Source organism: Poecilia formosa, unplaced genomic scaffold (assembly GCF_000485575.1).
Source record: "Poecilia formosa unplaced genomic scaffold, Poecilia_formosa-5.1.2 Scaffold426, whole genome shotgun sequence".
NCBI lineage: Eukaryota > Metazoa > Chordata > Actinopteri > Cyprinodontiformes > Poeciliidae > Poecilia > Poecilia formosa.
The window spans coordinates 118,618-145,673 of NW_006800365.1; the positions used below are offsets into that span (position 1 = coordinate 118,618).

The 27,056-nt window shown below is 38.9% G+C and overlaps 1 protein-coding gene across 2 annotated transcripts in view; it reads left to right on the forward strand.

The window, feature by feature from the left end:
* Nucleotides 1-27,056, forward strand: part of samd12 (sterile alpha motif domain containing 12) — a 110,295-nt gene that overhangs the window by 67,955 nt on the left and 15,284 nt on the right. The window contains exon 5 of one of the 2 annotated variants that reach the window (XM_007577041.2): nucleotides 15,585-16,611. The exons of the other annotated variant lie outside the window; for it this stretch is intronic. Coding sequence (XP_007577103.1) covers nucleotides 15,585-15,703 — 119 coding nt within the window. The 3' untranslated portion in view covers nucleotides 15,704-16,611. Of the gene's footprint in view, nucleotides 1-15,584; nucleotides 16,612-27,056 lie in introns of those variants that run through there. 2 annotated transcript variants of the gene reach the window in all.

Here is a 27,056-nt window from a genome sequence, read left to right on the forward strand (position 1 = left end):
TCATCGTCTGCCAACCATCAGAGGAGACGTCGGCGTCTTATTCAGGCGTTGGAACGACAAGCCCCTAAAACCTGAGACTGGCTGCGTGTGCGGCATTTTGCAGAAAATATAATCTGCGATTTTTCAGAAGTTACAGATTCAGCATGTTTGAAAAATGTCCAAAACAGAAACAACAATCGCCTTCCTACTTCCTGTCGTCTTCTTTGTCGTTTCCGCCAGTAGTAACATCTGGCTGCTTGTTGATCATGTGACTTTTATGATGCAAAAAAACAATTCCATTGCGGTTTTGCGAAATACATCCATTTCCACCCATCCTCACACAAAAACCTTTTATGAAAAAAACTTGTTTGGTTTTTTTTAAATGATGTTTTTCCATTAAGCAGATTTATTTTCATAATTTGCACAGTTTTATGGCTGCTGTTGATGTGCAGGAAATCACTTCCTCACATTTTGATCCACTCGTATTCAGGTTTGGGATGAAACACGGCGACGAAGCACAAACACACGACACATCCTGAAAATAAGGATTAAACCTGATGGGAAGACGAGGCTTAAAACCAGTGAAAGGTGCAACAGCTTGTAGATCCAAGTATTCGTAGAATGAAAAACAAAAGAGCAACATGAGCAAATATTTAAATTAAACGCAAGAATGAAAGCAAAAATTAAACATTCAATGCAGAAAAAGTTTAGTTATAAAAATAATAGTGTACAACTGAGTCGGTTCATTAAATAATGTGCATTAAAACATGATTTACATCAAGTGACGACAAGAAACTGTTTAACTGTAAAGGTGTGCAGATCGTCCCCTTCCTACACCGGAGTAAATCAAAATTGATCTCACCTGTTTGGTCACACGTTCACATCCATACTCGCACACAGAGCGGCACTTTAAGTTCAACTCCTCCTTTCCCGCCATGTTTACTAATAATTTAATTCACCGTAATTTGTTCTGCGTCGACCAACGACTCGAAACAAAACCATTTGGATGTAAACTCAACTCTCTGTTCTTCACCTCCTTCATTAGACTCTTTCTCCTCACCTCCACCTTTTTTCTTCTTTTTTTTTTAAAGTCTATTACCGTCACAGCTTTTGGCTGCAGAAAGCGCTGAGTTACGGCATGTCACCGTTTTTTAACTGCGCTGGTATAAAATGAGCGCAGGGAAGCCATAAGGTGCAGAACGAGGCTGGTTAGCCGCGCTCTGCAGCTCCACGGCCGTCATTTACCATCCGCCGATGTCGTGACGCAGTGCACACCTCGGGCACACGACACCAAATCCACCCTGCGGATATTTATGGGGGATGGATTATTTGCATTAAATCATCGGTTTAAATGTTGGACCCCTCCCGCCGGCGTGATTTCATCTCGGAGCCTGAAAACATTTGCAAGAACTCCTGTTTTTGCTTTAGACTTTTATTTCCCTCTCACCGCAGTGACTTGGAAATGGTTCACTTCTGAACACATTAAGGACAGATTTGCTTTGACTCGGTACGGATTCCCGCTCGCCGTTACCAACGGTGAAATATGCAGCTGGCTGGCGCTTAGAACTGCTGCAAATCTTCTGGCTTTTTATGGGACTTCAGTGTTTTTCTCATTTACAGTCTGGGAGGAAAACGGAACCATGAACGATGTCTTCATTATCAAAGCAGTCATAATTTAGATATAAATGGGTTTGGGCCAACAGCACAGGCTCACAGTCACAATTTAAGATAAAAGTGCATCACATGGCCGGATTGCTTTTGTTCAAACAAAAAGCTGCTGCTAAAGTGATGTGGCTTCTTTAATATTGGTTACATAAACAGGATCATTAGCATTTCCTTACTGTTATTTTACTTAAAGTATAGAATCAACACTTTGCATATTAGTCAGATTTTAAGTGTCTATTTAATCCCCAAAGGAAAATTAAATGTAATTCAGATTAAATTCAGATTAGATGCCGATGACTGAAGGCAAAAAGGATCTCCTGTAGCAGTCTGTGTTACAAGCAGCTCTGAAGAAGCCTCTGACTGACAGTAAGAATCTTCTTCTTTTTATAGAAAATGCTGCTTTGTAGAATCATCTCTCATTATTGTTCGGTAATTTGGCGACATAAAACACCAGACCAGAAATTATTGTTAATTATGATAAAGTCTTAAAGGCGTCTTTACATCTGGTTTTTCAGTGAACCAGACTATAAACAACTGCAGTTATTTTCATAATAAATCACATCCTGTTCAGTTACCCGAGTCTGAATGGTACTTGACTCAAATAAAATCCAACTTTCATGAGAAAAATAACCAATGTGACCGATTAAACATGACGCTTTCCATCTGGTTTGTCAGTAAATTTAATTTAATTTACTAAAAACCTGAAATTAGAGGAGTAATTTATTATATTTCTGGATTTGTTAATCCCTTTCATTCTCTCTGAAAGCGAAAGCCGCTGTTTTCTTCTCTGCTCCTAAAAGAAATCCTTGTCATGCTAAGCTAAATGGCAGCCGCAGTCTAATAACCAGAAAAGCACGGATCTCCTTGAATCAGTGGCTCAGGCTGGTTCTGGGCGTGTAATCGCTCGGGGAATATTTTCTTGGCACACTTTATGCCACTTATTACCAACAGAGCCTCATTTTTAAGAGCTGCAACAGTTTTTACCAAAACAGTCTAACAATAAAAAGCTACTTGCATATCTGTCTTTCCTGGCAGACGGAAGAGACAAATTTGGGTAAATCTTTGTTGTGGTTCGTGAGCTGAAGTTTAATATTAACTTTACTGCTGCACTGTTCTTTGGCTTTATGCATATTGTCCTGCCTAACCCACTCAGATTAGAGCTACGGTGTTTTCCCGTCAAGCAGGAATAAGTCATAAAAGAAGATGAGACGTTACTGTGAGTCACCGTTTATTCTGGTGTTGATCTGAGCACGCTCAGTTTGACCAGAAAATCACACAGTGCTAACATTGATTTTGGAAAGTTTTGACTGATTTAGCCTCATCTTTATGTAATGAACAATAAACAATTATCTAAACTTGACATTGGGACTAAATACTGTATATTTTGCACCATTTTCTATGGTTATCAATCATAATTTATAATAATTTTACTATTAAAAATGTTAATAACGAGGCTGGAGTTGGCTAATAGCAGCCTGTCAGGACCTGTCAGTCAGTGTGGAGGCTGTGAAATTATTCCTGTTAGTGACCTTTCTGTTAATTTAGTTGTATTTTAATAAAGTAATGCTGTCAAATACAGTCGTATGTTCAATCCTTTACATAGAAATTTGAATTTATTGGTGTCTAATCTTTTTTATTGTTAATCTTATTTCTAGTTTTTACAAGCAACAAAAAGAGAACCCTTACAACCATTAAAATCCATTTTTGTTTACACTTTTGTTGAGAAGGAAGTTGCGCTCATATCTTCCTCAGAGGTTTTTAATTTCACTTTTAAAAGTACATATTAAAGAAAAGGTTTAAGATGTGTTTTAACTTGGATCGGATGCCGCCATCGTTGGCTATTTAAGTTGAATTTTCTCATATTTTACTGTCTTTTAGAGGCTCGGTCTCCTAAAGATGAAAGTCAAACCTCCTAACTCCTAACATTCAAGTGCAGTTTGAGATAAAAATGGCTCTTTTCTTTTCTGGCTACAAAGAGATTGTTTCAAGATTTAAATGTGCGCAGCGCCTGTGGTTTGCCACCATGAAGGATCTGCTGGGAGCTGCTCATAAATTTTGCATTCCTCACTGTTCCTGGCTGTAAATTTATTCATGTTTTATTAGATTAAATGAAATTCTCATTTGATAAACAGGGAGCCCTACGACGCACCGTATTTTATATCACTTCAACGCAACAGCTGAATCCCATCTTGGAGGCTATATTTTACGTGTGTGTGTGTGTGTGTGTGTGAGAACAGTAGAGCTGAGGCTGATGTAATTAAAGTGTTGGACTGAGGGGCTGATTATGATTCTCTCGGTCATAATTTGCCAAGTTATTAAGAGGTGAGACTTACAGACAGGTTTATTGTGGTTCAAAATTAAAATGTTCAGTGCGAGTGGAGATTTTAATCTAATGACAGCAGCTACAGGGGAGTGTTTTCATTCCCCTGCTGTATCTTTATTAATGTCTTAAAGTAAAGCTGTTGATCAATGGATATTGGTAATAAGTAAGCAGCTGAAAATCACCTTTGATGTGAAGTAAAATATAAGAAAACGAGCAGCACTAAAAGTAGGCCGACAATTACTTTACTTTGCAAAAGTACATACAGCTTTTTCACGTCACAAAACATCAAACTTTTATGTATTTTCATGGGATTTTATGTGATAAACCAGTAGAAAGTGATGCACAATTACCAGGGAAATGTGTTAAAAATTTATCACAAACAAGTTTGAATTACTAAAGTGTGGGATTATTATATTCAGCCAATACAATGAAAGCTACAGATTATTTGAGGTGTCTCTAAAGGTTTTGAGATTATTTGTTCCCATTAATCTTGCTAAATAACCCAAGATTATTAAGATCTTTACAGTCTTTCTGTAATTGGCTATGACTAGGCTGTTCTAACAAATTAATAAACTTTTATCTAAACCATTTCTGCAAAACACAAAATCTTATCAAGTATTTTTGGTCCAGTTTTTAGTGCAAACATCTTTAAATACTTGAAATAAGAAACTGACTTAAAAGCAGCTTTTTAGCAACAAGTAGAGGTTTGTTTAAAGTAAATAATTCCTTGTTATTGATGAATAAGGGCTACCTCGTTGGCAGATAAATTAACTTATAATGTGGGAAAAATAAACTTTTATAAGTGAAATAACTAGTATATTTTCATCGATAATAAGGAATTATTTACTTAAAACAAGCCTCTGTTTCTTGCTAAAAAGTTACTTGTAAGTTAGTTTTGTCTCATTCACTAAGATAAATGCTCTAGAAACTAAACCCAAAATAAAAATAATATTTTGTCTTTTTGCACAGCAATGGCCAGATTCTCGTTCTGCAGAAAAATCAACAAACTCTAAATTGAACTATCGATGTTTGTGCTTCATTCAAGGAACTCTTCTAAAATTGAAATTACATTTCTCTTTAGTGATTTGGCATTTTTCATTTTGTAATGTGTTACATTGGTTGCATTTCTGACAGGATTTCAGTTTCTAAGCTGACTTTAAACTGAAAGGGAACACAATAAGTGTGACAAATGGCCTCAACAGGAAGTAACATCTTTCACTTAACACCGCCAGAACTGATGATGATGATCATCCGCTGTTATTACGTGCAGCTCGGGACGCCATCCATCCTGGTTTACCGTCACATGGGAACTCTGGGAAAATGTCAGACACCTGAAAGTTCATTGCACCGAACTCGGCTCTGGATGAGGATTATCCTTTATGTGTCACATCCTCACTCTGACCCGCCGCGGTGCAGCTGCAATAAAGAGCCATCGGTTGGATTCTCACTTTTTATGCATTACCTTTTTAACTTTAAAACCTGGAGTCCATCAAATCCTGACCTTCCCTAACAGCTAGCATCTGTCATAACTGAAATGTACATCTGCATAGTTTAATCCTGACTAGCTGCCAACAGCGCTGACTTATTCATCACCTCCATCTGCGTTGCAGAAAGAACGCTGCAGAGCAACTTAAAGCCCATCTGTCTGACTCGCCCGTCTCTGCAGGACGTTTTTTTTTTTTTTTTTTTTTCCTTCTGCAAAAGAACACAAGATGTGTCAAACCCCTTCCCACATATTCCTGCTCCTCTTCATAATCTCTTCTTCTCTTCTGTCTTTCCCTCGCTGTCATTTGCTGCCTTTTTCCTCCCCTGTACTTTTGAACTTTCTCCCCCTTAGTCCTATTTCCAAATTTGGCCCCGTTTCCTCGGCCGACTCGTCCTGGCTGCAGCAGGGGAGGCCGGACGTTTGCTTTCCAGCCATGTGTGTTCAGGAAAAGCAAAGCAAAAGGAGAACAAGAAGGATGTGAGAAAGATGCACGGATTACGACACAAAGAGAGTGCGATGTGGTGATATGATTTATTGAGCGGTTTCAGAGATGTCCCTGGTGCAGATTATCTCTGTCTGCTTCTTCATGCATTCCTCCTTCCAGTCGCTTTTAGCCCCGGTTCTTTGTCTGCATTTTGACTGGAATGAGAATGAAAAGCACAAGTTCTGGTGTCGTACAAACACCAAACAACCAGCAGCCACAGATTCAGATGGCATTTCTTCACTTTTTACTTTTTTTAAAAGTCTGCTGTGAAGCTGAGCTATAGCAGTTCTGGGTTTTTCGTTGTGACTTTTTGTCTAATTCACTTAGCTTTAATTAGTTTCTAGAGTGTTTTTGCTCGTTTTTATTACTTATAGTAGTAGTTTTAATCCTTACATACTTTAACCCTCTGAGCAGTAAGTTTCAAATCTCTGCCTTAATATTTTTGCTTATTTTAATTATATAAAGTTATTCTCCTGTGAGAATATATGTTTATCCATTTATCCTTAACAACTGGAACTTTCAACATATAGCAAGTTATTTTCCCAATTTACCGATTATTAAAAGAGTTCAGATTCATTTCCTTCTACGGCGGGGGTGAGATTACCGTAATAACTTTATCGGCTGGAAAGCGCAACGTCTCCCCTTTCAGAAACCGCTGGTATTTTTCAGACGGCGCAAAGCGTGGCGGGATTACGGTTTTTGGCTGGATCGTCGCCGACATGTTCGGTCTGGAAGGGTCCATTTCTTTAGGTGCAGAATTCATAAAGGTCAGAATATTTTATTGCGATTACATATACATGAATTGGTAATGAATACTCAGCGAAATGCATTCAATTATTATTGAAAAATTAACTGACTCTGGAGTTTTGTTACATTTTCCTTCACCATTTTGTGATTTAGCGCAAGAGCCGTAATTTTCTTGCGTTTCCCATCAGTTTAAAAGGCTAATAAATAGATTCATAAACACAAAACCAAGTTATATCTGTAATTTTAGCACCATGTAGTTCCGGTTAGTTGTAGTTTTTTCTTATTAATTACCGGTTTTATGTATTTCAGTTAACAAAAATATTTCCCCGTTTCGGTTTTTGTTAGTTTTAGTTATCTGTAATGGCTTTGCTGTGAAGTAATAACTGGTCAAACTCAAAAGCATCAGGTTTTTTAAGTGAAAAGGTGAATTTTATGTAAATAATTTGGAGTATTCAACAGAAAAAATCAGTGAATACTGAACAGAAAATAGACAGCGGTCTAACTGCAATAACATTTTACAGGTAATAATTATGAACTTTCTGCTGTTAACATTTTAATTGCAGCATTAAAAACATATAAAAGAAAGAAATACAAAAGTAACTGAATGTTGGAACCATAAACAGCCGTTTAGTTTTGTTATCAGGGAAGAAAACGCAGAAAATTCCCTGTCAGACGTGATGCTAATGTTACTTTACAGAAAACGGAGAAGCAGCAAAGAATTAGGATTTCACTGACATCTGACGGTGGACAGATTTTTGATCTTAAAAATTCCTGAATTACTTTTTAAATTGGAGTTATTACCACACTAATTGGTAACAACTAATTAATGTTTCATATTTTGTTATTTTAGCACCTTTTTTTTTTACATTTTCACTGCAAAAACACAAAATCTCATCATGTATTTTTGATCTAGTTTCCAGTGAAAATCTATGAAATAAGACAAAACAAACTTATGAGTAAGAATATGAGTGATTTTGAGTTATTCTTCAATGTTTTTTTCCAGTATTTTTCCATTTGCTGTAACAGTAGGTTGTTTTTCTGCCTTCATCACATTTAGCAGTGAGTACATGAGGGTGGTTGACAGCGCCAAGACCCGCCTCCTGGCTCTGATTGGTGCATTTCTTCAGTTGACAGTAGAAGCTTTTCACAGATTATGTATCTCATAATAAACTGTCAGAAAATAATGACAGTTGTAACAAATAAGTACAAAAAACTTTTTTTTAATAACATTTACCTGCTGCAGGTTTAAATTGCGTTACTCAAATCAACTAAAAAGTCACAAAAACATATTGGGAACCTCTGCAGTGCCGTGATGTGGGTGGTTTGTTTTCCATGTTGCTTCAGTTTCTTTTTGTGAGAAAACTCAATTTTCTTCTGTTTAAAAAAAGCTAAACTGTAACCAAGAGTGAGCGATGCAGGTGATTTTTGGTGCAATAAATGAAGGCGGTGAGGAAAACGCAGGAGGTGGAGCAGCAGAGGTGTGAGAGGAGACACCAGGAGAGACTACTTACTTTGCATCAGGCTCATGGGAAATCTACCCGGGCAATATCCAAACCAAGGCGCGCCGCTCCTGCCACCTTCGCCCCACACAATTACAATACTATCTGACAAAGATATTGAGCACGTATCCCTCGCCGTTTCTGTGGCCGCTCGTCCCCGGCTGGAGCCCGGTTTTATATAAAAGTGTGGAAAAAAGGCATTAACTCTGACTTATTGGAAGGAAAGGGCATGCAGCCAGGAGGAGCTGGCAAACGGTGTGTGGATGTGTTGACCCTGCAGGGCCCAGAGGGGACGGTGTGCAGCTCCACCTCTGCAGTGTCCCTCCGTCCAAAGGCGTTTATGATCGTGTCTGACCTTGACCTCTGACCCAGCTCTACGAGGCTCACAGGTGACCTTCCTGTGGGAGCAGCTTCTGTGCCCACAGGGTGGCTTACCAGAGAAAAGACAGAAAAAAACAAAGGTTTTTCACTTGAGATTCGATTTTAAACCACCTCCAAGTGTTCTGGCAGTTTTTTCATTATTTATTTATTTGATAATTCTTTGACATTTGGCTTTCTGTATGTGCGTTTTATATAACACTACCGTTATCTAATCTAGATCTATTCCAAACCTTTAAATAGCTGAGCTCTGACTGATGAGATAAACTTACATACTGACTGAATCACTGACAAAAACACCTGAATTTCTCAGCTCTGTTCCTCCGATTACTGTTTTTCTGAAAACTAACAAAATGAACTGCTTAAAGCTGCGGCGTGCAACTTTTATAAAAAAGTGTTTTTTTTTTAAACTGTCACCATGTCGCATGGGAGAAATAATCTGGAAACATGAAGATCCTCGGCCTTATAGTGCCAATGAGAAGCAACCAATCAGATCCAGGAGGCGGGTCTTGGCGCTGTCAATCATGGAGGCGTCTCCACTGCTCATTCTCACCGTTGCTTTGTGCTACGCTACAACTTCTCCCCATCGTTCGACGACCGTTACAGTAACAGTTTTCCTGCACCATTAGCACAATTAGTAGCACGTACATGAGGTTGATTGACAGCGCTAAGACCCTCCTCCCGGCTCCGATTGGTTGTTGTTGAATGGGAGCAATGAATTTCCTTGCACGGCAGAAGTAGCTCAGGGAGGAAATTGATCTTTTCACAGATTCTGTCTCATACATTCACGACGTGGTGACAGTTTTAACAAAATTGTAAAAAACTATTGTTTGCCTGTTTGTCAGTTTTTCAGAACTTCAAATCAATTTAAATATTAGTTAAAAAACAACACAAATAAACACAAAATGCAGTTTTGATTGTAAATTATTTAAAATTATCTACAGATGATGTTTATATTTAGTTTTCAATGTTTCATTTTGTACCTAATGGGATGCCGTAGAAATAAAAGCAGGCCGTGTAAAATACCAATGAATGGCTGGAAAATTAAAATGTTTGCATAAAAAACAAAGACAAAAGCTTTTTATTCCCACATTGAGGTGCGTTGTGTTGTGTTGTTTGTAAGCTCATGTTTTGTATTTTAATGTTTATATGTTCTTAGTTTTTGCGGTGATCATGGTGATCCGGATTAAAGACAAAATAAAAAACCTGAAAATAACCGTCAAGGCTGTGGTGGATGTTTACCAAGAGCTGCTGCTGGATTAAATATTTTTCTAATTTAACTAAATCAGTTAAAATGGTGAAAATTTGACTAAAATCTTGCTCTGAATTCTTTAGAGAAGCCTGTGCTTGTCTATAATAAGCTGGTATTCTAAAATTATCCAGAATTACGTACTGTATAAACATAACATGCTCTGGATTTTGTGCCTGAATTTCAGTTTCATTTTCTGGGTTTATTCACCGTTACTTAAAGTTGGTTTTCTCCTGCAAATTGGATTTCTGTGAGTGCTTTTATAAAATTTCTGGGAAGTCTCTGGCGCCTGGCTGTTCCTGTCCACCTTAAGGGTTTTACCTCAGTGAAAAAGATGAAACGGGATCACGAGGCAATGGGGAGAAGACCGGGAGTTTACGTGGAGTCAGCATTTTCTTCTGCAGAAAGTAAAAATAAAATGCTCCTTACGGATGTTCAGTCATCGTGAAATATGATGCTGCTCATTGGTAAAGCTGCATCAGTGGGTCTTGAAATCTGTATTTATGGGCGAAATATCCTTTATTTTAGTTTTTTTGGAAGTAGAAGCATAGATTTTTATCACCCTTCCTATAAACTCCCTTTAAAGCCAACTGCATACTAAAAAGTAGTTGTTTTTTAGTATGCACTTTCTTAAAATGGAAAAAAAAAAATCAATAAATTTAGAAAAATATTTCGATATCTGAAGGTTTTTACTGATTTGTAAAAACAGCAGATTTCTTGTGTTAAATTTTTTTTTTTATCTTCCAAAAAAAAAAAAAAAAGAATAAGCATTTGAATTTCCGCTTTTGTTCTGGGTTTGTTAAGTACCAAAAAAAACACGTCTCTTTAGCCATAGATGTGTCCTGAAACTAGAAATAGAAGTTTTAGAGAAATCAGATTCATTTTGATGTTAGTTCCTTCAATCTTTATCTTCCAAAAAAAAAAAAAAAACTATTCAAGGTATAAAATTTGAATTTCCAGTAATGAAAGAGGTCATTCAAGTTTCAGAAAAGGTAAGTCGGCGCTGCTAGTGTTTCTCTGAACTCTAATTACTTCAGTGATGGGCTTTTTGCACTACTACAAAATGGATAGGCTAACCTTGAGTGTGACTCATTTCTTTAATGACCGAATGTAGTGCGTAATTAGTTCTGAGGTCGTATTTCACTGTTAAATGTCACTTATTTCTGTCTTCAGAGCTTCTTGTGTTCAACTTTGACTTGTGGAGAAAATTAGAATGGTCTAAAAGACAACTGAATAAATAAATGCTACTTTTAAAAGTTAATATCAAGATTCAGCAATAGATTTAGCTTTTTATCCAACTGTTTAAAGTCTGTTACTTTCATTTGTTTTATTTTATATGCATAGAGAAATGTTAATGGTTCTTTACATTAACATACTGACTACTATCACATATTTTTTCTACCAGCGTTTCCTCCCTACGTAACACATCTTTATGAATAATTTAAAGGAATCCCCAAAATAAAATTAGGTTTCTGTGCCTCCACCATTGGTTTCAGCCATTCTATTGCCAGCAGCTTTAAGTAAGACTTTATTACACACACAAACTCTAAAATCTGATTACTGGTCTTATTTTTTAGCTGGTTGCTCCAAGCATGTTTTTTTTTTTTATATATATGATTTTAATGGATCACATTTTATACCCTAAGATCTGCTGTCTGCTCTATTTCCTAATTGGCTTTCCACCTTGTTGCTAATTATGTTTCCAGGACTTCTCTCTGTCACGACTTTTGTAATCAACTGCTACCTGAAAAACTGACAGCTTCACTTGGTCTTCCAGCAACCAGCCTATATATATATGTGCAATTTGGAGGTGTGTACGCAAAGTCACAGAAAACGGGCATGTTCACCACCTTCACAGCATTTACAGTACTGCTACAATGTTATAACTCAGTCTCATAGAACATTACAGAAGCTCTCTGTCAGTGCTGATGTCTCTCTAGCCTCAGGATGCACAAGGCTTGAAACTGGATATGAAACTGACTGCGTGACCTAATTTTAGTAATAATCTGTCCACCTGGAGGCATTAATGCGTGATGTCACACTTCCATAAACTTTGTAACTGACGGGCCTCTCAGCAAGCGGTTGCTATGGAGTTGCTATGACGACGATAAAAAAAAATCTGCAAGCTTTGAACTAACTCCCCCCTCTTTCCTGTCTAACTTATAAGTACATTACATTTATTACATGATTGCAATATTTGTGTCCCTCGTGATATTTACTGTAGTATTTACTGCCGAACCAGCAAAACTAGCTTAGCTAATGTAGCTTTAGTCTGCTTGCTGAGACGGACATGTAGCCTACATGTGTTACTACATGTGCTTACTCTGCCAGTGACCAGAACCTTGTTATTCACACAAAGAGTTCGTACATTATTTACAAAGACGTTTAAACATTGATCGCATGTGTCCAGTGATTTCTGGCCGTGAAGCTCCTCCATGTTGTACGCACGCTTCCTGTTCGCCAAGTACTGAACTATATCGTAGTTTGAAATCGGAGGCAGCTTATCCACATCGTCTGGCATATTTCCCATCTCCGTCTCATACACGTCGATCCCGACAGCAGCCACTTTGTTCATGTATCTTTCTCTTGTACCTTGGTCAAGGGTGTCCACATGTTTTCTTTTTGTTGGTCTCAAAGCCGTTGGTCCGCTACGTGTTGCGCTTGCCTAAGATGGCGCGATCACTTCAAACTTGTGGGAACTATGCGTAGAGCATTGACATTCAACTTAAAGTGGGTTTTATGATCTATAAATCAGAAAAAAAAAGAAAATTGCAGAAAAAACATATTCTGCTCTGACGCAGGGGAACACTGTGAATTCCTCAACCTTCATCCCAGCAACGCAGCACTATTCAAACCCACAACACATCAAAAAGTAACACACAGCCATGACAGGACATGACGATCCATCAAATCCACTCTGGAGGTGAAAATTAAAAGTGAAAAACGGCAAACTAGTTACTTACATCTTCATTAAGCTTCGGCAGGTTGCAGATTTCAGAGATCTAACATCTGTGGGAGCTGCAGAAACAACGTTCTTCCCTGGAGACATTTCCAGAACAAGCAGTTCCTCTTCCTCACAGTATCACGTTCACTTATTCCACAAACTTCAAGCACAGCTGCAAACAGAAGGTCAGCTGAAGATTATGCTCATAAAATGCCATATAATCTCCAAAATGGTCAAATATTAAATGTAATTATGTCTGAGATGGACTTTTATGCTAATTTACTAGATAAATATACATTTTCATTCATTGCCCCCAATGTCCTAACCTCCAAATAGGGCTGCACAGTATCAGGACTATACATATCCACTATTTATATATTGCTAAAAATAGTTATGACCTAAATTACAACTGACCCAATATGTTAATATTTTCTAATAACCCTACTATTTTTACTCCTTAAAAATAATATCAGGTATCAGAACTAAGGGCCTTTATGCCCTATAAAACTAGCTAAATGTACATAGTGTGAATGCATGAAACTTAAAACATGGCAAACTTTGCAACTCTTATTTTGCACAAAGCTATTTTTCAATCATTTAGCATATCTAACACCTTTAATGGCAGCTTTCGTTTGGGGTAAATCGGCCCCATAAAGCAGAAATTGAGAAAACATAAAATAGATCTTGATATTTTTCTTTAAGACTTAAGCCTTCAATGTAATATTGAACACTAAGTGAACTTTAAAGCTCAGAAATGCTTTCTTTGGTTGTATCTCTTCGTTGGTAAATCTTGTTTAAATATTTTAGGAGTTGCTACCAGGAAGAGATGTTTTGTCTCCTCTCTGAGGTGACTCCAGAACAAAGCTTCTCCGTTTAGCTCAAGGACGCTTCATCTTGGTGAATATTTGCAAACGTTACAGCCTGAGCTGTGGTCTTTATGGCTGAAGGGAAGCATTTGCAGAACTTCCTGTCTGCCCACATTTAGAAGGAATTTAAAATAAATCTGTTCCACCTCCTTCCAGTTCCCACTCTGTTTGGATCCAGAGCTGATAAAAATAATTTACTGTACATCAAATCTAACAAATAACATTAAATTGGAAATGTTTTCCCATCGTTGAAACCATCGTAGCTCCCAAGGAGTGACCGGCTTGTAGAACACGAACTAATCATCTATAAAGACGTTTCAGGGCTTAGTCACAACAGAAACATCATGATGCTCCCTTTATGAGCCTCACGGTTGCTCTGCAAGCCTCGGGTCAAATCTTCTCCACAAGGGATTTATAATTCAAAACCTTTGCATGCAGTAAATGGAATGTGCAAATGTAAAGCTAATATATGATTTAGAGCCGCTGTGTTTTTACATTCAGAATCAATAATTTAACCAACGTATTTGCAGGAATAAAGTGGTTTCCTTTTACTACAGAGTTTCTTTGCTTTCGCTCATAAGGGAAGTAATGTTGAGCTATCATATGTTCTATAATATATACTGTAGCATGACTTTGGTTTAATTCAAGTTATTTTACTTTGACAAGCTCATTCTGGTTCTCAAAACCGAACATAAACTATGCAAAACAAAATAAGAGTCTGGTATTTTATGTAAAATATTGCAGGTGCATTGAATCTGTAAGAAGTGAGACCTGCATGTAAAATGCTATTTCCCTTTGTATAATGGAAGATGTGGTCATTTTTCTAGATTTCTCTATTTTAATAATTCATTGAAGCAAAGTAAAATGCAAAATAAAAATAAAAACTTTTCCTGCTGAGATTGCACCTTTCAACTGCAGGAAAGCGGCACTTATAGTGAGAAAAATCAGGTTTTTTTATATACAAATGCTTCTTAAAGTGCAGATTTAAAATACTCCACACTTTTGATCTATTTCATCACAACAGTCACCACATTTATACATCTAGCTCCTTTCAACCTGACACTAAACTGGCATCAAGTTTAGTGAAAAAGCTCAGTGGCAAAAAGAAAACAACCTCCAATAATTTAGGAAACATTTTATCTGGTTTCATAATGTTTTTCATTTTAATCTTGTTCATTTTGGGGCATTTATCGTGTGTCATGGCAAAGTTCTTACAAGAATTTATTGTTACAATAAATCCCAATTAGTGATTTTTTTTGTTTTTTAAATGTTCATATTGTCAGGATTATTTTTACTATTTTCTCCACTGTTTGATAAGAGTATCAATAAACATTAATAAACGTGGAAATATGAGTAAATGCAGTTATTGTGTGGAGTTTAGTGATATAAGTGACACTAATTTGTGACTAAGACGTTTATTATAAATGGGCATTTTTTAATCGCATTATTGGGAGAATATAGCAGAAATAGTTTAGGGAACTAAACATTTTAATTTATAATATGTTAAAATTATTGTTTCACTGCCAGATTATTTCATTTATATCCAGTAGTTTTTCATCAAAGTTAATGAATTATTGGCTTAAACTCCCATATGTTGCTGAAAAGTTACCTGTTAATTGTGTCTTATTGTATTAGGAACTAGAGGGAAAATACTTTGTGAAAGGATTTAGTGTTTTTGCAGAAACCAAGTTCATCCTTCCAGATCGGTGCATTTAATTAGCAGCAGCTTGATCTAACGTTTGTTGGCTCCAAGAGCGATTTTTGATTCGTCAGGTCAGTACTTCCATACCCAACTAGAAAAATCTGCAATTAACCTGGAAATATGATGAAAAAGAAAAGTAAGTTCTAAAATGATAAATGAGTGTATATGTTAGTCCTCAAACAAACTCCACTCTCAGTTTATTACGACCACATGTGGTTTTTCATCACCGCTGTAATTTTAATCACCATCCTCTTCTCTCCAGCCTCCTCCAACACACACCTCCAAGCCCCTCCAGGGCCGACCCGGCCTGTAGCGAACAAGCAGATTGAAGGGTTAGTCCGCGGACGTCTGGCTCCCTGCGACCCCTCAGAAACGAAGTGAGAGCCGGGCGCTCGCCGTGTGTTTAAACGAAGGTCCCCGTTAACCCCCATTAGCCTCTGCAGCAGCCCTGGACTGGACGATTAGCAGAATACAAATGGCTCCCTCCGTCCTCTCCCACACCTTCCACCGCCAGAGTTGCTGACGATGAGAAACGGCAAAATATGATTTGGGGCCAAGCAGGTGTTTACTGCATGCTAAACAGTGTCCTGCTGCTCATTATGCAGGCGCTAATGGTGCGAATACATTAGCAAACTGTGTGAAATTTGCTGCTGCTGATGAAGTGTAGTCACTACCATGTGACCTTGGCTTCCAGAAGATCCAGTCACGGTTCGAAACAAGGGAAACGCCCGAGGGTTTGGAGGCTGATCAATTATTGATAACTCACTGCCTCTTCATCTTCCATTTGGCTGCAAGTGTGAAATCAAAAAGCATTTCAGATCAACAAGAGCGGAGCTACAGAGAGCCAAAAACTGCCCACAACCTCTGAAGCATTTTTAGATGGGTTTCATAATTGGGTCATGCTTTGTTAAACCGAGAAAACATTCGAGATGCAATCATATTTCCTGAAAATACTGTCCTATGAAAAAGAGATGCATGGTCCAGATTGCTTTTGCTAAGGAAAACAGAAGAAATGTATGTCAGAAAGTATTTGCTCACTCGTCATTACATTGTTTTTGAGAAAGGAGTTCAGTTTTACCAGCCAGACCGGTTGATTCAATAAATAACTCAGAGACAACATGAAGTAGACTGAACCATCTCTACAGAAAATAAAGGAAAAAATGAGAAATCATCGTCATCTATCGGTTTAGAAGGGCTGTTCAATACGGATAAAAGATTTATCCATGATGTTTCACATCAGTCGATGTCAATAATTGTTGATTAGTTTTTTGTATTAAATATCTGAAATCTGAAAAGCTGGCTTTGTTGTTTTATCCAAAGTTTTCGCTCCACGTTGTTTTGTTTTTAAGCAGTTACGAGGCGTTTCAAGCACAGCAGAGGTTTCAGGAACCTGAAACTTCTGCTGTGGCAGTTACTCAGCAGGTTGTTGCTAGGTAACCGTAGAACGAGTTGCTAGGTAACCACAGAGCGAGCGAGTCAGTTGATTCCACCAACAAATGGAGTATCGTCTGATTTTAATGGCTGTAGGAGTTCTCTATATATTTGGTAAAAACCCTCCCACTGTGTCAAACTCGAGGCCCGGGGGCCAAATCTGTCCCGCTAGAAGATTTAATGTGGCCCTCTGGCCTGTAGAAATAGAATCTTTAAGATAATAGTTGTGTTTTTTTATATTATTTTCTCAGTCAGCAGTTTCATTTGTACTGTGCCAAATTAGATGAAGAAGAAAACATGTTTAATATTTAAACATTCTCACAGAATGCAGAATCAGCAGAATTAGCATTAACAGCTGGTTAAAATCAACACGTTCTTCCACAAGCTGCCCTTTAAAGACATTCTGGATCACGATGTGGACCAAAATGAAAATGAGTTTGACATAACTGCACTAGAAACACACGTTTGTTTTGGTTGTATTTACCCAGAATGCCCTGTGTGTTCAAACCGCACCAGATTTCGCTTTTTCAATCCGCATCAGAGTTCGATCATTCTTTCACATTTTAAACTAACCGGACTTTCTTTGAATACAAACTAGAGCTGAATTAAAGCGGACTAAACGGGGTTGGTGTGATTTCACTTCTAAAGAATTTAATGCCTCCTTTCATAAGATAACATAAGAACGAAAATGGGTAGAAATGAGATCCATGACAGACATGGACGGTGAAAAAAAGCCTAGAACTGACACGTTTCAGATACATTTGTAAACTACTCAAACTAGCTCTATAAAACCAATGTAATAATCACTAAAGTTATGTTGCATTGGCAAAAATGCAATTTTTACTCAATTCATTATTTTTGAGTTTTGTTCTGTGTTGAACTTGAACTTCACCAGATGTGTCTCAGGTTTGTTTCATCAAATATTCAGACAGTATATAAAAACAAATCAGCGTGCTATTCCTTTATTGTCGTTGGACCTAAACAATAATTAGCTCTCAGCCTTCAACCTCAACCCGGATCATAAGAGGAGCCGGGATGAAAACCGCAGAGATGGCAGCCATTAATTTTCTGTTCACACCGAGCCGCCCGCTCATCCCTTTTCCTCACCTTCTCCTCCTTTTTCCAGGTGTCGTTCTCTCCGGTTTCTACTGTCACGGCTCACTCCACTTCCCACTCTGAGTGCTTGCTCTGTTTTATTTTGCACCTCATACCAATTTGGTACGAATTTTGTCTGCAGACGGAGAACGGCGGCCGCTTTAACTCGCTCTCTCTGCGTCTGTGTGTATTTGGGTTTTTGCCTGTGTGTTTGTTTCCAACACTTTGTCACCCTGTAGTTTTGCAGACCAGTGAACTGTCGGTCTACTTTCTGAGGATGGCAGAGATGCTGGAGATAACGGTGCTGTGAGAGCCGCAGCAGTGTGTTTCAGCGGCACTTCAATTAAAGCGGACTGGCTCCGGGGAGAGGAGAGGCGGCCGTCTGCCATGATGGTTCGGCCAAACGCGGCTGCCTGACAGAACATGCTGATGGAAAACGCTTTGAGAGCCGGACTCCAGGAATACCGGCTCTGAAAATCATATTTAGCAGAAAATTGCTGCACCTAAGCAGCAACTGAAATGGCAGAACTCTGTTTACTTTCTCTTAATGTTGTTCCTTCTCCGGTGTTAAATTGGTGGAAACCCTTTTGGAGGAGTTAATCAAGGCAGCATCTCTCTTTTTTCCAGCTTTCTGATGCTGAATGTGTTTGTGGTTTTTACTTTTCGGTAGAAAAATAGAAGTAAATCTTTACCAAAAAGACAGGATGGCTGAGTAAAAATAATCATGAGTTGGTTGTGATTTATCTTTAAAAATCTCAACCTTTTTGTCTGACCTTTGACTTCTGGATAGATTTGGGGATATCCTAAACGTTTCCAGCCTTGTGAATTTTATTTTTCATTGCAGATAGTTTGGAGTTCACAAATTGGTAGAATCACAGATTCCCTGAAATCGCTGCAGATGGCGTTTCACTTTAGCGTTGTCATAATGCAGTTTTATGCTCCAAAGCAAATCTGATGCATTGGATAAAACTGGCTGCTGCTCAGTTTGATCCACGAGAGACTTTAAACCTGTGAACTGCAGGAGTGAAACTCAACATCTAAAATACAAGAAAACAATGTAGAGGACAGAGACGATGAAAAGATAGATAAAATGAACTTATAAAAGATAAAAGAAATGTTTGGATGGATGGATGGATGGATGGATGGATGGGTGGATGATAGACTGAGACAAAAGGATGGATGTAGTTACAGATTCCTTGGATAAACCAAGGGACGGATGGATGGATCGTTGGATGGATCGTTGGATGGATCGTTGGACGGACAGATGAATTGTTGGATGGATCGTTAGATGGATGGATGGATGGATGGATGGATTCATTCTTCAAAGTTTTCCCTCTGGTAGTGAATCGCTGCCGCCTCTGAATTCCCGCCATACCTTATAATTATTGATCGTGTATCAGCCGATCAGCTGGATCTGCTGCGGTTCGTCTCTGTTTGCTGAGCGACACGTTCCTGGAAACCGTTTCTCATTCCCTCACATCAACATTCTCGGCATGGAGCTGGATGCCCGGCGGTGTTTTCCGTTGTTGTGAAGCCGATCGTCATCCAGCCTGCCTTACTTTCCCTCCTCCCTCCGCTCAGCTCTACCTGTCATCTCTCCGTATTTCCCCTCCTCGCCTCCGTCAGCGTCCCATGAAAGGCGCCATTTACCCAACTTGTTGCTCTCTAATCTTCACACGTCTCCAGCTCTCCTCCAATTGCGGCAGCACTCTGATGATGTAAACACCTCAGTCTACTGTCGCTGCTTTCAAATAGCGAAGAGTGGCGTCTTCTGTAATTGCACGTTGAAGCTAAGTGCAACGTGCTTGAAGACTTTCTGCTCTAACACCAATTTGTATAAATATTCATGTTCATGGCTGACTTCTCTGCACAGTTGTGACAAGTAGACTGTAACTGATCTTGAAACACTTGCAGATACCTGTGACTCAGTCGCATTTTCCTTAATTAGCTGAGAGCTTTAAAGACACTGAAGAGAAGGAAAGTTAAAGGGGAAGAAGAAAAGTGGAGGATAATGGAAAGTGAGTTAAAAAGATGAGGAGCTGGGAGCCAAAACAAAAGTCTCCTCCTGACAAATCTTTTATCTTTCTGAGCTGAAACCTCCTTGCTTCACTTGTGCAGAAAAACAGGAGCAGAAAACCTCAGAAAGAACAGAAACTTTCACTCTGAACACGGTTTTACTGTTCAGCTGGTAAAAAGGAACATCTTAAACAAACCAGAAGTCATTTGGATGCTCAGTTTTTATCTAGCAGGAAGGAAAGCTCGTCTGAAATCTGGTGCTGACCTTTGAACTGTGGCTCACATTAAAACAAAGATTTCAGTTCATTGGACTAGACAAAACCAGACTTTTAGGACTGAACCTTATGTTATTTTGTAGTTGGACCACTTAATAATGCTTCCTTTAACAGGTATCTGGGCGAAACAAAACACATTCATTACAATTTATTTGCACAAAATCATTCTTAGCTAATGAAATTTTAGGCTACTCAATTCTGCCTACTTTCAGCTATTTTAGGGCCTCTGTCACTTTAAATCTACATGAGCTGCTGCTGGCCACGCCCCCAATTCAATGTTTATACTCACACAAAAAAAATGGCTGCAAAAAGATGTGCAATTATATAACCGTATATCTCTGAAAAGCGTTAGTAGAGCCTTCTGCACAACCAACAAGAATGCAGCAAATGGTTTCTGGATTTTGAATGAACAACAAAACATTTGTCTTTTCCAGCAGTGGTAAAACCAGCTGACCAAACATGCTGGAGCATTGCTGGGGTTGCTAGGTAACGGGCAGTACCTGCTGATTTGTGACGTTACATTCAGAAAGTTTTTAAAACTCCTCATTTTCCAGACACCAAAAAACATGACGTTATTGCCAAAAATCAGCTGGGTGTGTTTTTTAAGCTCTCAGGTTGTTTTTAAAAACACCCAAATGGAATTACACAAACCTGCAAGATTAGATTTTGCATCATAGTTCCCATTAAGTTTGAAACTTGAAACTTATATAGAAAACAGAGATTTGTTCTGCTCTGTAGTATAAAACATTTTGGTGATACAGTTACTGGGTTATATGGGAGCCTGTGTCGCTCAGAATAACAATGCTGGTCAGAACTGGAGCAAAAAATGCTGCAATCTTTGCAAACCAAAGAGCCACTTTTGCCCTGAGTAAAGCTACATAAAACTCCTTTAGAGCAGCAAATGTGGCATAATTTTTTGTGAAATCACAACTTAAATTACTTTGAATATCTACTGTCTTTTATGATCTTTTATGTTTAAAAAACAAGACCTTTTTATTTTTGCTTTTAGGTTTTAAAACAAAGAAAAACAAAACATTTACCAAAAGAATAATGTATTAATTTTCTACTATGGGATGTCGATGTTTGTGGAAAATGATGTAAACAAAAAAGCTTAGATTCCAATATAGTGATGAGAAAAATATCAGATATTAGCAATGCTAGTCATTTTGTTGTGGGAATTCATTGCAGAATTTATTTGGTGCAACAGAACTTCTAAAATCCTAATTTTTTATATTTATATTTTAAACAATGTTTGTTTTGCTTTTTTTTTTTTTAGCAAATATCAAGAGTCATTGTCGCAGACCCCAGGTCTAATGAAATGCTGTCATGTTTTCGGTTTTTCAGTCAGACCTATTCAGTCCTCAGTGCTTTTAAAATCCTGTGGAGGGTGCTGGTTTGTTAGGTCTCCATCTGACTTTTTCATCCTGATTCACCAAATAATCTTGAATTAATGGACTTGAATTCATCTGCAGACTTTAGAATCACTACTTTCAGACAGACAGACAGCTTTATTTGTCCAAGTAGGGAAATTGTTTTGCAGCACTTGCATGCAAATATAACAACATAAACAAACATCACACAACAACATTAACTGCTTGGTGTTAGAAACATAACGTCCTCAATCTTTAGCAACTTTCAGCTTTGTTTAACAAACATTTTTTAATCAAATTTTAATCACACAGCCCAATATAACTACAAGCAGCTTGACGGGAGAAGAAATGTTGACACTGTATATAAATCAGCAAAACCTGAAGATTGTTAAGCAGTACATAAATAAAAACTCAGGTTACCATATAAGCTCCTAACATTTATCATATTTATCTGTTTTGTAAAGAATCTAAAACGGTTTTTTATAAAAATGCGGCTTTATTTACTGCCTTATTAAGCAGACATCAGTGCTGCACCCCACCAAAAAATGTCAACCTGCCTCGTGACGAGGACTAACAATGAATCTTCACATCTTCATTTTCCGCTTGTCGTCCATCTATATCTCCTCTCCCTTTGTTCCTGTTTTGTCAGCCATTGTAGCCCAGCAATCTTTTCACGTCCCACAAATTAAGGCCTGCATTCAGCCATCAATCACCCCGGTGCAGCTTTTCACAGAGCGAGGAGACGCAGAGGCGAGGCGAGGGAGTCTATCAACTCCTTTTAACGAACTGTCTGAATCACTGCTAGCTATTCAGCGTCGGCCTCGTGCCGTGTAGGAGCTCCGTGTTATTTGGCTGTATGCTTTCTTTCTTTCTTTCTTTTTTTCTTTTTTCTGGTTGTCAAGGTGAGCTGCGAGGTGATTTGCATGCTACCTGCTCGTCTCATGACCACTGATCCATTAATACAAACTAATTTTCTCCTCCAGCAGCTGTAGAGAATGACGTTTTTGTTTAACGGCGCTGGGATTGGCTCACGTTTGTCTTTCCTCCTGCGAGCACTTGAAGGAGGTCAGTTGGATTTTTTTCTGAAGAACTCTGAGCTTTCTCAGTGTGACAGTTAATTCATTTAAAAAGCCATTCAAGCATGCATTGTTAGTTTGCTGCCTTTGATCTTCAGAGAAAGCTCAATGACTTGGTAATGATGTGCGGCAATTTGAGGCTCTGCCTGCGTGATGGAGACGCTGGTTAGCAGCGTCAAGATCTCTGGAATTAAACTACTTGGCGTTTTTATTTTTTCCCCTTTGCCTGTAAACCTTATAAAATAAGTGAAATAGTGTTTTAGTGTCGCATGCTTCTGTCATGGCAAAAGTATTCAAGCCCTTCACATTTTTTCACATTACTAATTGCAACTTTAAGGTTAAGGGGGAATTTTTCTGCCATAATTCGAGAGCGCACAGTTTCAGTTTGAAAGCAGGATTTTATGTCTTTTGCTCTCAAAAATACTTTTACTCAAAACTTCTGCTCTCTTTCACTGAGTTTTTCCAAAAATTTCTCCACTCAAATCTCCGCTTGCAAACCTCTCTGCTCGCATTTTCTGCTGCACTTGGAACAGAAAAGAAACGTTGCCTGGCAACCTCTCGGCCAATAGAGTAAAAGTGTTCTACTGGGTGCGTTTGTTTCCTCCTAGTGGGTGTGCCTGTTATCTAGACAGACAGACATCATGTGAACTAAGCTGTAACACTGTTGGTTCTGTGGATCCATTTTCTGTGGTTAGGTTTCAAGCTCCTGCCTAAGATCAATAGGCTGTTAGCGATCGATCAGTAGCATCCTGCTAGCGGATATTTAGTAGCCACACAGGCACACCCACTACAAGGAAACAAACGCACCCAGTATAAAACTTTAATTCTATTAGCTGAGAGGTTGCTAGGCAACGGCACTTTTTTGTTTCACACAGTTAAATTTCTTTTAAGCTAGTTTTGATGTACATCATTTTCACAGTGACTGAAGTAACACAATAAGTTGATTATGCAATAAAATGTTAATCCTGCAGTCAGTTGGTCATTAGAAATAATTTTGACATGTTAAAATGTTTGCAATACAGGCATGCACTTATGATGCACTGTTCTAGTTATAGATGTGATACAAAATAATAAAAACCAAGTTAGCATGAATAGAAGTCTATCACATGATGCTACAGATTACTACTGTTTTGTTTTGTTTGCTTTGGTTTTAATTTTATTTTGTTTGAATATGACTTTGTTTATTCGTTTATTACACTATGTTCAATATAGTCAAACTACTATATGACAGGTTGCTCTTAATTGTGATAAAAAAATATTTATTAAGCTGCATTGGGATGAAATAACCTAAAAACGAAGCTACAAGAAGCTAACAGCAGCACAGAAGAAATGTGTAAACAAGCTAATACTTTTCATAGCTCTAAAAAAAGAGGAGTGAAGGAGGAAGTTGTGTAGTATTTCTATCTGTTCTTCAATCAGCTCTTCCCAGATTCACTATTACACTTGGAGCAACAAATAACCAGGGATTTTCAGAGGAGGAGGAAATATAAATAACAAACACTTTATTAAAGCGCTGCTGGCTTACATCCAATGTACCTGATTTCATCTCAGCCAAGTGATGCAGCAAAACTGCAAACACAACTTGTAAAACATTCAAGGCTTATTTGAAGCTACAACACAAACACACCAGCTAAATCGAAGCCAGAAAGCTTCCCTGTGAATCTTTTTGTTGGTTTAATTTTAGCCTAACCATCTGCTGCTGATAGTAGCTAAACTGTTCTCTTGCTTCCCCGCCTTCCACTTTTTTTTTAGCCATTTCTCCAAACATCATCTTATTTTATGGCTAGTTTTATGCATCGATTGCTGATTTTCTTAAGAACAAAAGTCCTCAACATGGATGTTTCTCTCCGTTTTTCAAGACGTCAGGGTTACATTTCGCAGTAACTTCCTCGTTGGGCGCTCGCGTCGGCTGGGCCGGCGGTGAGACGCCATCCTGCATCGTGGCAGATGTCTCTCACTGTGCGATTACTCACTGTCAAGTAGGCGGTAAAACCAGGTGACACATTTATTTGCGGGCATGTGGGAACAAGACTCCGGCAATTAGTCATCATTTGTGCAAATGTTCCCTCTCTCCACTTTCACTTCCCAGATAAACCGGTTTTCTCCTTAAATCAAACCCGGTCGGTCGCCGGGCGGACCCCACCTTCCAGCTCCACCGCAGATGTATTTCCATAAAACACGCGGCTTCTGCTCCGTGAATAGATGATACCGCCTCGTTCCATGCCTGGCGTTAATGCAGGAGAGTTATTCTGCAGCATACCAAGTTCCCCCTCTTAACGGTGTACTTGTGTAACGCTTAATGTGCTCTCCACTGATCTGCTCTGCTTTCATCTGCAGAAGACGAGTCCTGCTGCCTCTTTTTTAAAACTCCGCTTAAAGTTGATGCAATTAAAGGTCAAATGTCTTCTTTTGTTATGCCAGGTTATGTATGATCTACATAAAGACAAAAGCCTAACTAAAATTATTTTATAACACAATTTAGTATGCTAACTTCATTGTGGGACTGCTTTTCCAACTATGCAAACAGTTTATGCAAACTTTTTATGTTAGAACAGGGGAGCTGTTGACTGATTAAAGGTCCTGATGAACCTATAAAATATAGTGATTTGACTTTTCACTGAAATACTTGGGGCTTGACTTTCTGCTGAAAGATAACTTGTTTCTTTGCTTAAAGATCCAGAGGAACAGGACCAGTTTCATCCACCTTCAAATTGCCCCCCAGTAACACAACATGTGAATATAAACAACCTGAAATGAAAATATTAGTCATTTAGCAGCACTTATTGTTGTTTTTTTGTTCATCCATGCTGTTTGGTAGTTATAGCGGGTTATGAACACGTCTACTCGCAGCATGTTGAGTTATTTACAGACTCTGAAACCAATAAAGGAGTTGTACTTTAGAGTTGTGCTTATATTTGTAATTTAGAAACACTATAAAAGAAAAATAGACTTGCGTTGCTTTGACAAAAACAAAAATCCTCTTTTTTTTACCATTTAATATAAAATTATACACCCATTTCTATCAATACTATGTATCTGTTGTATTTAACCCTTTCATGCATAGCGGTCACTACAGTGGACAGCTGTCTGAAAGCCATTTTCTTGTGCTTCTTGTGGATTTTTATGTTATAAATGCACACAGACCACTGAAGTGGACACTAATGCATCATAAAACAAACTACTGGCCATCAGCTGCAAATGCAAGAAATTATTTTTGTTAAATTCAATATGGCCGACAGACCTGGTCCCTCCTTCCACTCTTGCAGGTAAAAAAAAATATTGTGACATCAGATAACCCCTAAAGAACAATACCACTGATGTATTTTTCAAATAACAACTTTGTTTTTTGGAGAAAATTACAATTGACCACCTAAAAAAACTGTAATAACCCGGTTTAACCGATTTATCCATCGTTATTTTTAAACTCAACCTCTGGTTAGCCCAGCTGTAGCGTCGCACTTTGAGCTGACGTAACGTCACGTTTGCACGCAGCACCTAAAGACGGCTGTAACCTGCTGAAGGGACACCGGTACCTCCTGGATCCACAGCTGCACACACTCATGGCTGAAGCATCTAATCCCATCTAACGTGTGTGTATCTAAATTGCTATTTGCAGCTAGCTGCCACCGTTACCCAGCTGTGTCTAACACAACAAAAGCAGCGCTGATGCTTGGCGGCAGTGGAGCAAAGACACTTTCTGCTCCACATTAACCTCCCTCTGCTCAGCCGCTGTCTGCTGACCCAGACCCATTACACTCCTACAGGTAGGAGCTGTGCTGCTCTCCAGATCCACGTTGAGGTGAAATGTACTTCTAATCTTGGCGTAGAGTAGAGCATGCTGGAGCGCAACACCTTTCTGCAGCAGCAGGTGTGAATGTAAGCAGCTAAAGGAAAACAGTTTATCGCCTGCAGGAATTTCTTTACCAGTTTCCCCCCTTCACATCTGAACTTGATGTGGTGATTATTATTCATCATATTCCCACATCATTGCTTGCAGATGCCCCGCCGTACCCGCCGGGACCTACACGCCCCGAAACTAATAACGTATGCGTTAACGCAGCTGCGGTGGCGTGCAGCCCAACTGTGAGGTGAACGTGTTTAGCTCAGGTGACGGCGCGGCGCTGCGGCGAGTACAGAGCCGGTCCCACAGGGGGACGTCGTTCTGCTTTCAGACCCCCTGCTGGTAAATATAAGTTTGATGCTGCAGAGTCAGCGGGAGCAACTGACGCTCACAGAAAACACCACGTGTACAGGTGGTTCGGTCCACAGCAGCCGGACCGGAGGGACTGGAGGGACAAGAGGGACAAGAGGGGACAAGAGGGACTGGAGGGATGAGAGGGACTGGAGGGACCGGAGGGACAAGAGGGGACAAGAGGGACTGGAGGGATGAGAGGGACTGGAGGGACCGGAGGGACAAGAGGGGACAAGAGGGACTGGAGGGGTGAGAGGGACTGGAGGGATGAGAGGGACA